Raw genomic sequence first — 16,202 nt, forward strand, 5'->3', positions numbered from 1 at the left:
AAGGTGGGCAGATCACCTGAGGTCAGGAGTTCGAGACCAGCCTGGCCAACATGGTGAAACCCCGTCTCTACTAAAAATACAAAAATTAGCCGAGTGTGGTGGCAGCCGCCTATAATCCCAGCTACTCGGGAGGCTGAGGCAGGAGAATTGCTTGAACCCAGGAAGTGGAGGGTGCAGTGAGCCAAGACTGTGCCATTGCATGCCAGCCTGGGCAACAAGAGTGAAACTCCATCTCAAAAAAAGAAAAAAAAAAAAGAAAAAGAGATTCTTAATGCAGTGGTAATTTCCGACAATCCTAGCATCTACTCTTCACCTTTCACTGCCCAGGGAGACCCCTCTTCCCAGTAAATAGCTAGGCTGCTAGTTTTTAGGTGTTTGAGCCTTTTTTCCTGTTTTTTTTTTTTTTTTTTTTTTTTATCTGCTGCCTCCCAGAGTTGGCTGCTTAAGGCTCCATCCACAAGAACCAGAAAAAGGGAAAAAGAGTCTTAAATATTAAGAGGTGTGAGATGAATGAGTTTCTCACTCTGCAAATGGCAAAGGCAACAGGCTTTTGGCTGGTGGCCCCAAAGAGCCAGCAAGACTCTCTGCCATTTGCCCAGGGACGCTGCGGGAATGAGCAGAGGGACAGCATCAACAGGGCAACGAGCAACCTGTTGCAGTTTTCTCCTGTCTCCTGGGGACACGAGGGTGGTGGCCCCCCACCCCCCACAGCCAGTGAAAGCTTGTTCCAGTAGCCATGGACCTGTCAGTCATTTTTGAGGCTCAAAACTTCCAAATCCATCTTTTTGGGCCCGTCCCTAAGACAGCCACTTTCCTCTCTGCCATGGCTCCAACCCGGACAGAATCAGCTGCAGATTTGGATGGAGTCTCTGAAGCCCCTTTTAGCCACCAGCTTCTTCCAGGCCAGGCCAGAATTTCTTTCTTTGTTGCTGTTTTTCTTTGAGACAGAGTCTTGCTCTTGTCGCCCAGGCTGGAGAGCAGTGGCGTGATCTCAGCTCACTGCAACCTCTGCCTCCCGGGTTCAAGCGATTCTCCTGCCTCAACCTCCTGGGTAACTGGGATTATAGGCATGCGCCACCACGCCCAGCAAATTTTTTGTATTTTTAGTAGAGGCGGGGAACAGACAGAAGAAGGCACAGCCTGGTTCAAGGAAGAGGACAAATGCATTTTCAATGATGCCAAACTGGGCAAAGCTTTTTCTACTTTCAGGTGGGGTGTCCTGGGCTTATTCTTCACTGAAACAGACCTGGGCTCCTTTTCTTCCTGTCCTCAGGCCAGAAATCCCCCACAAATTTGTCTAAGGGAAATATCGCTGGCCAAGATACAGAGGAGGGAAGAGCGCAGGAGGCGGAGTCTTCTTACCAGGACAGGTGATTTCAAAACTTCAATCAATCTCCAAGTAAAATCCAGCCCCAGTAAGGGACTGTAGCATAAATTGAATTTTGGAGGCAGTCCAGCGCTTCACGTGTTTCTCTGAGTAGGAACTGGGAGAGCTTCCCCCGTACAGCCAAGTCCTGTTGCAGAGCAGTCCTCTGACCACCCCGTCTCCACCCCAACCCCTCTTTATGGAGGCAAACAGGCTACCTAACTACAGCCTCCCACTTCGTTCCATCGGCAGTCACAGGAAAACCCTCACGGCTTCTGGGCTTTGCCTCCCCGATTTGCCACCCAGCACGCAGGCCATAAGAAACCTGCTTTCAGAATCAAAAACCTGAAAATCAGAAATGCTTTTCTAATGCCGAGGCCAAATTTCCTCCACACAAAACACCACAAATCCCTCTCCAAACAAATTCGCAATTTCCCTCCAATCCCGATGGCCTTTTTCTCCGGCTGTAAATTTCCCTAAAGTTGTCAGTGAATTAAATCAGCAAAAGAAAAAAAAAAAGAAAGAAAAGAAAAAAAGAAAAGGGTGGGTTACCTGCTCTGTGGGCCAAAGAAGGACCTTGGATTGATCGGATGTCAGCTCTGGCCCTGCAGCTTCCCTGGGCTGGCTCCACCTGCCTGACCTGTTCGGCTTGCTGCCGCCTCTGGGCCTGGCACAGCCGCAGGGAGCTGGGCTCACTGCCAGCACCCAGGCCCCTCCATAGGTGTGCATTCACCTGCCGAGAGGTGCCGGCGCACAAGTGCCCTCCCCTCTCTGCTCCCACCATGTGACCTGCCCCCCAGCTGGACAGACACTGGAGCATCTCTCCTCGGTGTCACTGGAATTTCAAACCTGAAGCTGGCAGAGAGAAAGAAGAAAGGGAAGAAGAGGGGAGGGGGACAGAGGAAAACTCCTGGCCCCCACAACTAACCAACAGTCCTTCCATGATGTCGTGAAGGTCAGGCCAGGTGGGGCCAGCAGCCCCGTCACGGTGATCGTCAGGGTCAAATTCCAGGGCTGCTCTTTCCCTCTGGGTGGCTATTTTGGGAAAGCGGTTTTCCTCCAGCCGTCGACAGACTAGCTACCATGGACGCTGGAATCCGGAAGACTCAGAGCTCTGCCAGGGCCCAGCACAGGTAAAGGCACGGAGGACAGCCCTGGGAGCAAAGAAATAGTTCCAGCTGCTACAGGTGCCCCAGAACTCCGCTCTGAGCACACACAGGCCCACGGGTCCCTCCTGTCCCTACCCTTCAACAAGGATCACCCAGCACTTGGGGTCCTATCTGGCTTGGAAGAGGACTTGGGGCTTGAGGTATTACCCAAGGTGTTGAGGGGTACAGCTGGAGGGGCAGGTGGCATCAGGTCTAGTGGCAAGGCCACTATTTTCCTGCCATCCAGGACTGAGAGCCCTTAGCAGCCAGATTTGGCTTCTCTTCCCTTTCACTCCCTGGCCCCTGATGCCCGTCAAGCTCAAGTCGATACTGAACAACTGAGTACACAGCACAGCTTGGGTGTGAGGTCACAGACTCTGTGCCTGGCATAGGGGCGGCCCAGGCATCTGACTCTGGGTTTCAACCACTGCTCAAGTTCAATCATGTGCTTCTAAGCTGCCCAATCAAGCCAGACCTCTGGGAGCCACTGAAGAATAGAAACAGCAAGGCCAAGAGGAGGGTTGTGGTGCCCTGTGGTCTTGATAACTTGGGTTTTGAATGCAGGGTGGATGTTAAGATATAAAGCCCTTCCTAGGAAACCAGAATTCATCCTCCTACGGAGGCAACAAAGCAGGGCAAGGAGCCCAGGAGAGGACCCGTGATGGAATTCAGACAGAGCCCAACCTCCTTCCTCCCAGGGTACAGCATTGCTCACGGAGGGCGGGAGGAGAAGGCTAACTGCTGCTGACTGTGGCCAGGCAGGTCTTCAGCTACCGACCTCAGGGCTGTGTCCACCCCTCGGAGCCACACTGAGCTTGAAAGTGAAGCCCTGTCTCAAAGCCAGCACTTGCTCTGCTGCCCCAAGAGGGTCCCGCAAACATACAGGCCTTGCCCAAGGGGCCTGACGTGCAGGAGAGGGGCAGGGCCCAGGACAGTGACCCTGAAGGGCTCCATCCTGGGACCTGACTCCTCCTTGCTCATAAACAACCAGGCCTTTGCCTTCCTCCCACACCAGTCCCTGGGTCAAAGGCTTTAAGAAAATCCCCCGTGCACTAGCCAACTCAGACCGCCCTGGCCCTTAGATCATCCGCTAGTCACTGGGCTGAGACCCAAACGAGTCAGAGGGAAATGTTTGGCGATTTCGGGGAACTGAACTGCAAAGGTGTTCACAATCAGACCACCAGCAAGAGAATACGGCACACCCCTTAAACACTTTAAGGAAGTATTTACCAAGGCTGCTAAAACAGAAGTTGAGGATTTCTGCCTCCGATTTAGTAGAAAAGAATCTTTGAAATTTACATACAAAGTCCCATGATAAGTCATTTGGGATCCCCCAGAGGAGGAAGGCTGCTTGTGGTTAGACTGGGTGAGTCAACGAAACAAACAAATGGGCCCGATGAGGTCAGCGTTTTGGAAAAGGAACAAAGAAAAGTGCACCCCAGTGAGAGGCAGCTTACAATGGTGAAGCAGTGGTCACAGAAAATCCATTTCCAAAGCCTCTAATCCAGCAGTTTGGGGGATGATTTTGTCACCCAGGGGACATTTGGCAATGTCTAAAGACATTTTGGGGGCCGGGCGTGGTGGCTTATGCCTGTAATCCCAGCACTTCGGGAGGCCGAGGCGGGTGGATCACTTGAGGTCAGGAGTTCGAGACCAGCCTGGCCAACATGAGAAGACCCCCATCTCTACTAAAAATACAAAAACTAACTGGGCGTGGTGGTGCACACCTGTAATCCCAGCTACTTGGGAGCCTGAAGCAGGAGAATCACTTGAGCCTGGGAGGCAGAGGTTGCAGGGAGCCGAGATCGCCTCACTGCACTCCAGCCTGGGTGACAGAGCAAGACCCTGTCTCAAATAAAAAAAAGAAGACGACGAAAAAAACCCAGACATTTTTGATTACCACAGTTGATGGGTAGGGAGTGCTCCCGGCGTCTAGTGGGTAGAAGCCAGGAATGCCGCTAAACATCCTACAGCGCACAGGGCAGCCCCCACCACAAAAAATCATATGGCCCCAAATGTCAGCAGCACTGCCACTGAAAAACTGATCTCATCCACTGAGAACTCTCTCTCTTACTTGCAAGTCTTGGGCAAATGGTTGTTTTTAGTCACTGACATGACTCGTAGCCCAGAGAGCCATGATGGTGACAGCTCCTCCTTGGGCGATGCCAGGCTTCAGAGGGTCAGCATCTTTGGAAGGTCCTCTGGGCATAGACCCCAGCTTGGGCAAGCCATCTGGTTGCCCCTGCATGGATGACCCTGCCCAGCTGCCCCTGCCTGCAACCACCCCTTGCTGAGGCTTCTAGACCCTCAGAACCTCCCCGCTGCTGCTCTGGCTCTCAGAACAGACTGGTAGGTGCTTTACAGGTGACAATGAGCTTTCACATTTATTGTCTCAGCTGAATACATAAAAGCCTCACCCACTGTTAAAGCAATCTTTCTGAGTTCTTGACCTGCCAGACCAGTGGAACATGCAGAGGCCACCTATCCCTGATGAGAGCCCAGGGGAGAGGGAGCTGTGCTTTCATCTGGGGAGCCCCCAGAGTCCAGAGCTGGGCAGAGGTGACAGCAGCCTGTCTAGGGAACCTCAGGGAAGCCAGGGTTCTGGCTGCTCCATGGCAGGCCCTGAGGTGGAGGGTCTAGACCCTGACCAGGCACCAGTCCTGCTGAAATGAGGCTCTGGAAATGGACGCACATCTCACTCCCTGGAGTATTTTCTGGGCAGCCACAAAGTTCAGCAAATAGTCAACAGAAACCATCTCCAAGAAGTGGGTGAACCGGAAGGACACCATGCCCAGGGCTGATATGGGACGTGTTTGGGGACTTGGGGAAGAAGCAGGACAGAAATAGGCCCAGCTCATTAACTGCATCTACATATGAATTGCTTGACTTTTTTTTTTTTTTTTTTTTTTTTGAGACAGGGTCTGGCTCTGTCCCCTGAGCTGGAGCACAGTGGCATGATCACAGTTCACCAAAACTCGACCTCCTGGGCTCCAGCCATCTTCCCGCCTCAGCTTCTCTAGTAGCTGGTGTGCACGACCATATCATGCCCAGCTTTTTTTTTTTTCTCTCTGAGACGGAGTCTCACCCTGTCCCCCAGGCTGGAGTGCCGTGGTATGATCTTGGTTCACTGCAACCTCTGCCTCCTGGATTCAAGCAATTCTCCTGCCTCAGCCTCCCGACTAGCTGGGATTACAGGTGTGCGCCACCGCACCTGGCTAATTCTTTGTATTTTTAGTAGAGATGGAGTTTCACCATGTTGACCAGGCTGGTCTCGAAATCCTAACCTCAGGTGATCCACCCATCTTGGCCTCCCAAAGTGCTGGGATTACAGGCATATGCCACCACGCCTGGCAACCTGGCTAATTTTTAAAACAAATTTTTTAGAGACGGGGACTTACTATGTTGTCCAAGCTGGTCTGAAACCACTGGGCTCAAGTGATTCTCCAGCCTCAGCCTCCCAAAGTGCTGGGATTACAGGCATGAGCCACCACATCTCGCCTGTTTGAGTTTTTATGAGTATTATTACTTGTTTTATAAATCTAAAAGAACATTAGGAAAAAATAAGAATAAGGGCAGAATATGCCGTATCCACACCCACTTTCTTGGGAAACAGAGCCTTACCCGCTTGGGAAACTCCTGAACTGCAGTCTGGGTTGCAACTCCATGTATCATTCATCCCGGTCACAGGACCCTGGAAAACTGACCCCAAGTGAGACTCTGAATTAGCCGAAGGACAGAGACCATAGGAGATAGCTCTCGGCACGAAGCAAACGCCTGTCTCCAGCAAATCTCAGGAAATGAGAGAAGCAAGTCCACGCTCCAGCCAGGAGCCCCTGCGGGAAGGAGGCTGCCCATCTGACACCCCTAGACCTCCTGCCTGCACTCCCCCTGAGTAGGTGGCACCCTGCCACTGCTGGTCCCCTCAGACCAAGGCCTTCCCTTGGGAGAGAGGGCGGATGTGGGGAAACACCAGCTTCTCAATGTACCCTGGGAAAACAGAACCTGGAATCCCCTTTTGAAGTCTGAGCAAAGAACAGGAGGATGTGACCCACCAGGCAGGCAGGAGCCGCTGACTCCAAGGCGAAAATATAAACTGCTTCCCTGTAGCTTGGATGCCATTGCGGCTGGCACACATAGAGGCTGCTAGGATCAAGACGAGGTTCTGGATCCAGTGCCTGCCTCTGAGGCTGCTGACAAGGAGGAAGGTCACTGCAAAAATGCTTGGCCCAGGCCGGGCATGGTGGCTCATGCCTGTAATCCCAGCACTTTGGGAGGCTGAGGCAGGTGGGATCACCTGAGGTCAGGAGTTCAAGACCAGCCTAGCCAACATAGTGAAACTCATGTCTCCAAAAATACAAAAATTACCCAGGTGTGGTGGCACACGCCTGTAATCTCAGCTACTCGGTAGGCTGAGGCAGGAGAATTGCATGAACCCTGGAGGTGGAAGTTGTAGTGAGCTGAGATTGTACCCCTGCACTTTAGCCTGGGCGACAGAGCAAGACTCCGTCTCAAAAAAAAAAAAAAAAAAAGGGAAAAAAGAAAAAGAAAAAAGAAAGAAAGGCCGGCGCAGTGGCTCACACCTGTAATCCCAGCACTCTGGGAGGCCGAGGCAGGTAGATCACGAGGTTAGGAGTTTGAGACCAGCCTGACCAACATGGCGAAACCCCATCTCTACTAAAAATACAAAAATTATCCAGGCATGGTGAGGCACGCCTGTAATCCCAGCTATTCAGGAGGCTGAGGCAGGAGAATCACTTGAACCCGGGAGGCAGAGGTTGAACCCGGGAGGCAGAGGTTGCAGTGAGCTGAGATGCGCCACTGCACTCCAGCCTGGGCAACAGAGTGAGACCCGTCTCAAAAAAAAAGCTTGGCCCCACCTGGCAGCTTTAAACTTGGAGCCTCCTGGCCACCCGACCTGCTCTCAGTGCACAGGAGGCACAGCCTCCTGGAACAGCCCCTGCACACCCACCTTATCACCCACTTCCCAACCCGCAGAACTGCCATCTAATTTTCCATTTACAACTGTTCCTCCACCTCAGGCTTCAGCATTGTTTCTGCGGCTTCAACTCCTTACTCCTCTCGGCCATGAAAGCTCTGTGCTCCCACCTCTGGCTCTGTCACCCACAGCCAGTGTGGATAACTCACAAAGTGTTACCAAGACCTTCCACCTCCCCAGGCTCTCTGTTGTGCAAAAGGGACTCAGACACTTAGAGACAGGGCTGGAGCTGGGTGGTCTGGGGCTGACCTAGAGGGACAGCTGATATGCTCCACCATTCTTAAGGGCATCTACTTCCCAGCTAACATGTAAAGTAAGAAATTCAGACCTGGCGCAGTGGCTCACACCTGTAATCCTAATGCTTTGGGAAGCTGAGGTGGGAGGATCTCTTGAGCCCAGGAGTTTGAGACCAGCTTGGGCAACATAGGGAGAGGCCATCTTTAAAAAAATATTTTAAAATCATCCAGGTGTGCACCTGTAGTCCCAGTTACTCAAGAGGCTGAGGAGGGACCCAGGAGTTCGAGGCTGCAGTAGGCTATAATCACACCACTGTACTCCAGCCTGAGCCACAGAGCAAGACCCTGTCTCTAAAAATAAAATAAATGCAATGTTTGGGCATAACACCATATTTTGAGGACATAGTATACATTGTAAAATGTCAAGAAAAATGGATAGGTTGATAATATTAAAAATAATCTAAAGTGTGTGTGTGTGTGCATGTGTGTGCGTGTCTTTAGCTAAGAATATACGGTGCAGGGCTGAGCACAGTGGCTCATACCTGTAATCCCAGAACTTTGGGAGGCGGAAGCCGGCGGATTGCTTGAGCCCAGGAGTTCGAAACCAGCCGGGGCAACATGGTGAAACCCTGTCTCTAAAAAATATTTTTAAAAAATTGTTTAAATATATGGTGCAAAGACAAATAAAAGCAATGTTTCCAGTGGGCTAGATGGAGAAGTCTCTTTGCTGCCTCTCTGGGTCCCATGGGAGGAGGACAGTTCCCTATAGCCCCCATCTGGGGTCCTGGTACTCTGTAAAGGCTGCCAGACCTGGGGGTGAACTGGTGATCTGGGATGCAAGGGAGCAGGCAGTGGAAGAGGCACAGGAGCCAAGCAGACGCAAATTCACCGCACTGAGCCATGCATTCCCGGAGAAAACCTACTTCCTTCCATCCACGGGGAAGGGACTCAACACAGACTGTTATAAAGAGTGTCACGACCCAATGTCTGAATGTGGTGGGAGAGCCCATGGCTGGCCCAAGGAACATGTGGGGACCACCAAGTGCTGTCCTCTCTCTTCCTGTCCCCACATAGAGATTATCTGCTTTCCCACCACATCTACAAGTACTTGGTGTCTTTGGACCTTGCCTGACCCCTGGTTCACGGCAAAACCTGCCCTTGGGTGAATGCCAGATGCCCTGACGTGGAAGGGGTTGGTGCTGTAAGAGACTCATCTTCAGTGGATTCTGCATTTGAGTATGGAATACATTTTCTTTCTCTTTCTTTCTTTCTCTCTTTCCTTCTTTCTTTCGACAGAGGCTCGCTCTGTTGCCCAGGCTGGAATGCAGTTGTGTCCGGAATTGGTGGGTTCTTGGTCTCACTGATTTCAAGAATGAAGCCGCAGACCCTCGCGGTGAGTGTTACAGTTCTTAAAGATGGTGTGTCTGGAGTTTGTTCCTTCAGACGTTCAGCTGTGTGTGGAGCTTCCTCCTTCTGGTGGGTTCGTGGTCTCGCTGTCAGGAGTGAAGCTGCAGACCTTCACGGTGAGTGTTACAGCTCTTAAAGGCAGCACGTCTGGAGTTGTTGGTTCCTCCCAGCGGGTTCGCGGTCTCGCTGGCTTCAGGAGTGAAGCTACAGACCTTCGTGGTGAGTGTTACAGCTCATAAAGACAGCGTGGACCCAAAGAGCAAAACAACAAACCTTCCACACGGTGGAAGGGCACCCGAGTGGGTTGCCACTAGCTGGTGCGGGCAGCCTGCTTTTATTCCTTTATCTGGCCCCACCCACATTCTGCTGATTGGTCCATTTTACAGAGAGCAGATTGGTCTATTTTACAAAGAGCTGATTGGTCCGTTTTGACAGCGTGCTGATTGGTGTATTTACAAACCCTGAGCTAGACACAGAGCTGGTGCTTGTCTCGGGCACCCTCAGTCCTGTTGTTGGATCACAGTGACATGATTTCAGCTCACTACAACCTCTGCCTCCCAGGTTCAAGCGATTCTCCTGCCCCAGCCTCCCAAGTAGCTGGGATTACAGGTGTGCACCACCATGCACAGCTAATTTTTGCATTTTTGCAGAAACAGGGTTTCACCATGTTGGCCAGGCTGGTCTTAAACTCCTGACCTCAGGTGATCCGCCTGCCTCGGCCTCCCAAAGTACTGGGATTATAGGCGTGAGCCGCCATGCCAGGACTGGAATACATTTTCTATGTGGCTTAAGCCAAAAGAATGAAGCTCTAATGGTTGAATTTCAGCCACAAACCAGCTCACTGAAGGAGACTGGGTGGAGGCAGGCAGCAGAAGGCGAGGTGTCCCTGAGCTCACAGACCAGGGCCCTCCTCACTCAGATGCTGGCTCTATGCAGCCCCGGCCTTCTGGGGCCAGCCTCTCTGCCTTGAGGCCCCACCGTTCCAGCTTCACCAAGCAACTCTTACTCATCCTTCAGGCCTTGGTTAAGCACCCTACAACCCCCCTCACTCAGCTATGGGCTCCCAGTGACCACCCCAAGCATCACACATCTCCCTGCATCATGGTGGCCAACTCGCTTGTACCTCCCCCTCACCAAACTGAGTGTCAGCTTTCTATTCCTTCTCCCAGCACCTAGCCCAGCAGACAGGACATAGTGAGTGCCAGTAAAGGTCTGTTGAGAAAGCATGGGAGGAGGAGTGGGTAAAAAAAGACAGCGCTGCCAGCCAGCCCACGCTCAGTCAGTGGACCACACATTCCAATCCTTTGAGAGCTTAATGATCAGGCTGAGCCTCAGGTATTTAGTCTGTCATCAGCACGGAAAACACAGGTAAGGCAGCAGATGGGAAAGTGCTTTAAAAACTGTAACTGGGGCTGAGCGCGGTGACTCACGCCTGTAATCCCAGCACTTTGAGAGGCCAAGGCGGGCTGGTTACAAGGTCAGGAGATCAGGACCATCCTGGCTAACACGGTGAAACCCTGTCTCCACTAAAAATACAAAAAATTAGCTGGGTGTGATGGTGGGCGCCTATAGTCCCAGCTACTCAGGAGGCTGAGGCAGGAGAATGGCATGAACCTGGGAGGCGGAAGTTGCAGTGAGCCGAGATCACACCACTGCACTTGAGCCTGGGCGACAGAGTGAGACTCCATCTCAAAAAACAAAAACAACTGTAACTGGGCCGGGCATGGTGGCTCACACCTGTAATCTCAGCACTTTGGGAGGCCGAGGTGGGTGGATCACCTGAGGTCAGGAGTTCCAGACCAGCCTGGCCAACATAGTGAAACCCCATCTCTGCTAAAAATACAAAAAATTTGCCAGGTGTGGTGGCAGGCGCCTGTAGTCCCAGTTACTCAGGAGGTTGAGGCAGGAGAATTCCTTGAACCCAGGAAGCGGAGGTTGCACTGAGCTGATATTGTACCGTTGCACTCCAGCCCAGGTGACAGTGTGAGACTCCGTCTCAAAAAAAATAAATAAATAAATAAAAATAACTAAAACAAAACTGTAACTGCAAGGAGTCACACTTCCATTTCAGACCATCTTTGAGTACACCTATTTTTTTTTTTTTGAAACTGAGACTCGCCGTGTCACCCAGGCTGGAGTGCAGATGCATGATCTCAGCTCACAGCAATCTCCACCTCCTGGGTTCAAGTGATTCTCCTACCTCAGCCTCCCGAGTAGCTGGGATTACAGGCACCCACCACCATGCGTGGCTAATTTTTTGTATTTTTAGTAGAGATAGGGTTTCACCATGTTGGTCAGGCTGGTCTCGAACTCCTGACCTCAGGTGATCCACCCACCTCGGCCTCCCAAAGTGCTGAGATTACAGGTGTGAGCCACCATGCCCGGCCAAGTACACCTAATTCATAAGTTGACAACGATTTGGACTTTTCACAAGATTATTTGGCAAGTTGACTGCTTGCAACTAGGGATGCCACGCCCCAAAGTCACAATACCATAAATGTGGCAGGTTTGTAGGCTCAGCCAGGAGAGTCCACCATACTGTGGGACCTCAGATATCCAGAAACATGGGGCATCATCCCCTTGTGGGTCAGTGCCTCACTTCACTTTATCCCCTTTGGCACCTAGCATGATGGGGAGCCAGGGCCGATACCTGGATACCCAGTGAATGAATGAAAGGATGAGAAGTAATCCAAAAACAGCAGCAATGGCAATATCAACAGCAGCCCCACTGTGCGTCAGGCACTGTTCTTGACCGTTTCACTGCGTCACTCATTGCAATGGGCTGAAAAAGACCCTGGAGAGATAGCCACGTCAAATCCCTGCAACCAGAGCATGTGGGTCTTTGCAGAGCTGATTGAGGTTTTGAGATGAGACCATCTTGGATGATCTGCGTGAGCCCTAAGACGGGTGTCCTTAGAAACAGAGGCAGAAGGAAATTTAAGACAGAAGAGGAGAAGACACACAGAGAAGGCCACTGAAAGACAGAGGCAGAGACTGGAGTGATGCAGCCACCAGCCCAGGAATGCTGGGGCAATCACCAAAGCTAAAAAGAGATAAGGGAGGCTTCTTCCCTAGAGCCTCCAGTGGGAGTACGGCCCTGCTGGATTTCAGATTTCTGGCCTCCAGAACTGTGAGAGAATAATTTAAGCCATCCAGCAGCCACAGGAAATTATTATACTCCTGGAGTCATGAATGAGCTCATTCACAACTGCAATGGGGTTGTTACAGAGAGGCAGGGTAGGAAGGCAGCCTCTGGGCCGGGCACGGTGGCTCATGCCTGTAATCCCAGCACGTTGAGAGGCTGAGGTGAGCGGATCGCTTGAGCCCAGGAATTCAAGACCAGCCTGGGCAACATGGTGAAACCCATCTCTACCAAAAAAAAAAAAAAAAAAATTAGCCAGGCATGGTGGTGCATGCCTATAGTTCCAGCTACTTGGGAGGCTGAAGTAGGAGGATGGCTTGAGTCTGGGAAGTCAAGGCTACAGTGAGCCGTGATCACCCCACTGCACTCCAGCGTGAGCAACAAAGCAAGACCCTGTCTTTAAAAAAAAGAAAGTCTCTGAGCAGCTCAAACTCCTGCACCCAAGTTCCTGTCCCTCCTCAGAACATACTGTTAACCCTCAACGTGGTGCTCTGTTAATATCACATATTCTGTTAATCAGTACTCTTCTTGGATAAACACTCTCCCCGCTCCCAACTTCACAGCTGAAATTCAATATCAAGTAAATAGCACAACTAAAGCTAAGCTAAAGGAAAGTGATGAATCACAGCAATACTTTGTTTCCAAATGACCTCTGCCCCCTCATTCTGACACTGGGGTGAGGCCCAGCTTGCCCTTGAACTCCACTGTATTAACTCATTGTTTTCTCTTTTTCTTTTCTTTCTTTTTTTTTTTTTTTTGAAAGACAGTCTCAATCTGTCGCCCAGGCTGGAGTGCAGTGGCATGATCTTGGCTCATTGCAACCTCCGCCTCACAGGTTCAAGCAATTCTGCCTCAGCCTCCCGAGTAGCTGGGATTACAGGTGCGCACCACCATGCCCGGCTAATTTTTGTATTTTTAGTAGAGATGGGGGTTTCACCATGTTGGCCAGGCTGGTCTCAAACTCCTGACCTCAGGTGATCCACCTACCTCGGCCTCCCAAAGTGCTGGGATTACAGGTGTGAGCCACCATGCCCGGCCTGAAGAAACCTCCCTTGTCTCTTTGTAGCTTTGGTGGCTGTCCCAGAATTCCTGGGCTGGTGGCTGCATCACTCCAGTCTCTGCCTCTTTCAGTGGCCTTCTCTGTGTGTCTGTGTCTTCTCCTCTTCTGACTGTCTTAAATTTCCTCTGCCTCTGTTTCTAAGGACCCCTGTCTTAGGGCTCACCCAGAGCATCCAAGATGGTCTTATTTCAAAATCTTAACCTAAGTAGGAATGAGGGTTCCTGGCCCCACAGTAGTTTAGAAGCAGCAACTCGGAAGGCAAGGAAGGGTTTGCTGAAATCAGATTCACCAGCAAGAACAAGGAAAGACAAGTGAGAGAAAAAGAACAGGGTAAGAAATGGAAATTACATAAAACACATTCGTGACACTTAAGAAAGCCCTGCGACCTGAGGCCAGGGCCTCCAGGAGGTTGCTCCACACGGACACAGCAATACATGTTCAAAGTCACCATTAAGCTTAGCAAGAAAAGGTAAAATTGGGTTTATTCTGTTTTAAGAAGAGGGAAGCATGAGTTATATTCTAGAAAGATTTTCAACCCAAAACAATACAATTGAAAAGTTCTGGTATAGCGAGGAATTTTTTTCTTTTTTTTTTTTTGAGACGGAGTCTCACTCTGTCGCCCAGGCTGGAGTGCAGTGGCAGGATCTCAGCTCACTGCAAGCTCCGCCTCCCGGGTTCACGCCATTCTCCTGCCTCAGCCTCCTGAGTAGCTGGGACTACAGGCGCCCGCCACCATGCCCGGCTAATTTTTTGCATTTTTAGCAGAGATGGGATTTCACCGTGTTAGCCAGGATGGTCTCGATCTCCTGACCTCATGATCCACCCCCTCGGCCTCCCAAAGTGCTGGGATTACAGGCGTGAGCCACCGTGCCGGGCTTTTTTTTTTTTTTTTGAAGCAGGGTCTCGCTCTGTCACCCAGGAGGGAGTACAGTGACACAATCATGGCTCATTGCAACCTCAACCTCCTGGGCTCAAGTGATCCTCTTGCCTCATCTTTTTGATTTTTTTTTTGTAGAGATAGTGTTTCACCATGTTGCCCAGGCTGGTCTTGAACTCCTGGGCTCAAGCAATCCTCTCTCCTCAGCCTCCCAAAGTGCTGGGATTACAGGCATGAGGCACTGCACCCAGGCGGGATGAATCTTTAGCTGTCTAAAACACGCACTGGGTGCGGTGGCTCACACCTGGAATCCCAACACTTTGGGAGGCTGAGGCAGGTGGATCACTTGAGGTCAGGAGTTCAAGACCAGCCTGGCCAATCTGGTGAAACCCCATCTCTACTAAAAATACAAAAATTAGCCAGGCGTGGTGGCATGCACCTGTAATCCCAGCTACTTGGGAGGCTAAGGCAGGAGAATCGCTTGAACCTGGGAAGTGGAAGTTGCAGTGAGCTGAGATCGCGCCATCGTGCTCCAGCCTGGGCGTTGCAGTGAGACTCTGTCTCAAAAAAATAATAAAATAAAATACAAATAAAACACTGAAGGTTTCCCAGGAATCTGTCTGGTTTTGAGGCTCCTGTCCAGAGGTATCTTGTGCCCCAAGGACAAGCCACTTCAAGAGGTGGCATTCCACTCCCTCCTGTTCTCCTAATGAAGTGGGGAGGTAGGAGGGTGCAGTGGCCACTGCTTCTGGCCCCCTACCTACCCTGAGGCACAACCGAGTCCCTTGGGGTTGCCCCACACCTGCCCTCTGCACCTCTGCACCTCTGCACTCCTACCTGCTATTCCCTTTGCCTGCTTGTGCCTGCAGTGGACTCCAGGATGGTCCCCACGCCCAAAGGGAATGAAGCCACCCACAATGTCTCAGGCAGAGGTGTCCCACCTGTCCTATCTGTTAACTCTGCCCTGGACACGGTGGGGACACAGCCACATTTGTGTCAACACCAGCACAGTACTGAACACACCATACAGAAGGAAGTCACTGAAGCGTGCCGGATGTATGAACACATGTGCAGACGAATTGAGGAATCAATAAATAAGTGGATGAATTTTAAAGTTTTTACCAAATGCCTAAATTCAACACTGGGCTCTCTCTTCCCTTGCTGCTCTGTCTCAAGATCCCGTGGCTCAGTTCCTCTTCTGTAAACTCCAGGGGACCATTTAACCATAGGAGCGACCCTGACTGTATTAACTCCCCAGAGGGCAGGTCCGTGGAATCCAGGAGGGAATAGAAAACATGTCAGACACGCTGCTGGCATCCTAAATGTTCTTGTAAGTTGTTGACACGACAAGAAACCATCAGGAACACTGTCACTCCCAATGTTCTTTCTATTTCTCCACCGACTTACGTACAATTTCTAACGAAGGTCATTTGACACATATTTAAGGACAAGCACAAATGAAGTTAGAAATTGTGGGGGACAAATGATAAGGTGGCCCCTATGGCCACTGCCTCATAGTGTTCATGCCTTTGTGTGACCCCCTCCTTTAGTATGGGCAAGACCTGTGACTGGCTTCTAGCCAACAGAATATGGCATGGATGGCAGAGGATTGCACTGCATTATATAGGATTCCCTCTCCTGCTAGCAGGCTCGTGCTGAAGACGATTTCCCTCACTGGCTTTGAAGAAGCAAGTTGCCATGCTATGGGAGAGCCTAGGGAGGGGGCCACATGGCAAAGGCCTGCGGGTGGACTCTAGGAGGTGAGAACAATGCCAGTCAACAGCCAGCAAGAAGCCAAGGACCCTGGTCATCCAACTGCAAAGAGATGAATTCCACCAACAACCTGAGTGAGCTTGGAAGAGGACCTTTCCCCAGCTGAGTCACCAGATGAGACCCCAGCCCTGGCCAGACCTTCATGGCAGCCTTACACAGGACCCAGCTAAACTGTGCCCAGACTCCTGACCCACAGA

At 51.2% G+C, this 16,202-nt stretch overlaps 1 protein-coding gene across 1 annotated transcript in view; it reads right to left on the bottom strand.

Moving 5' to 3' along the window:
- Positions 1-1,020: 1,020 nt before the first annotated feature.
- Positions 1,021-16,202, bottom strand: part of LOC103878097 (skin secretory protein xP2-like) — a 37,721-nt gene continuing 22,539 nt past the window's right edge. The window contains exon 5 of the mRNA XM_031660519.1: positions 1,021-2,520. Coding sequence (XP_031516379.1) covers positions 2,441-2,520 — 80 coding nt within the window. The 3' untranslated portion in view covers positions 1,021-2,440. The remainder of the gene's footprint in view (positions 2,521-16,202) is intronic.

This window comes from Papio anubis, chromosome 1 (assembly GCF_008728515.1).
Source record: "Papio anubis isolate 15944 chromosome 1, Panubis1.0, whole genome shotgun sequence".
Taxonomy (NCBI): domain Eukaryota; kingdom Metazoa; phylum Chordata; class Mammalia; order Primates; family Cercopithecidae; genus Papio; species Papio anubis.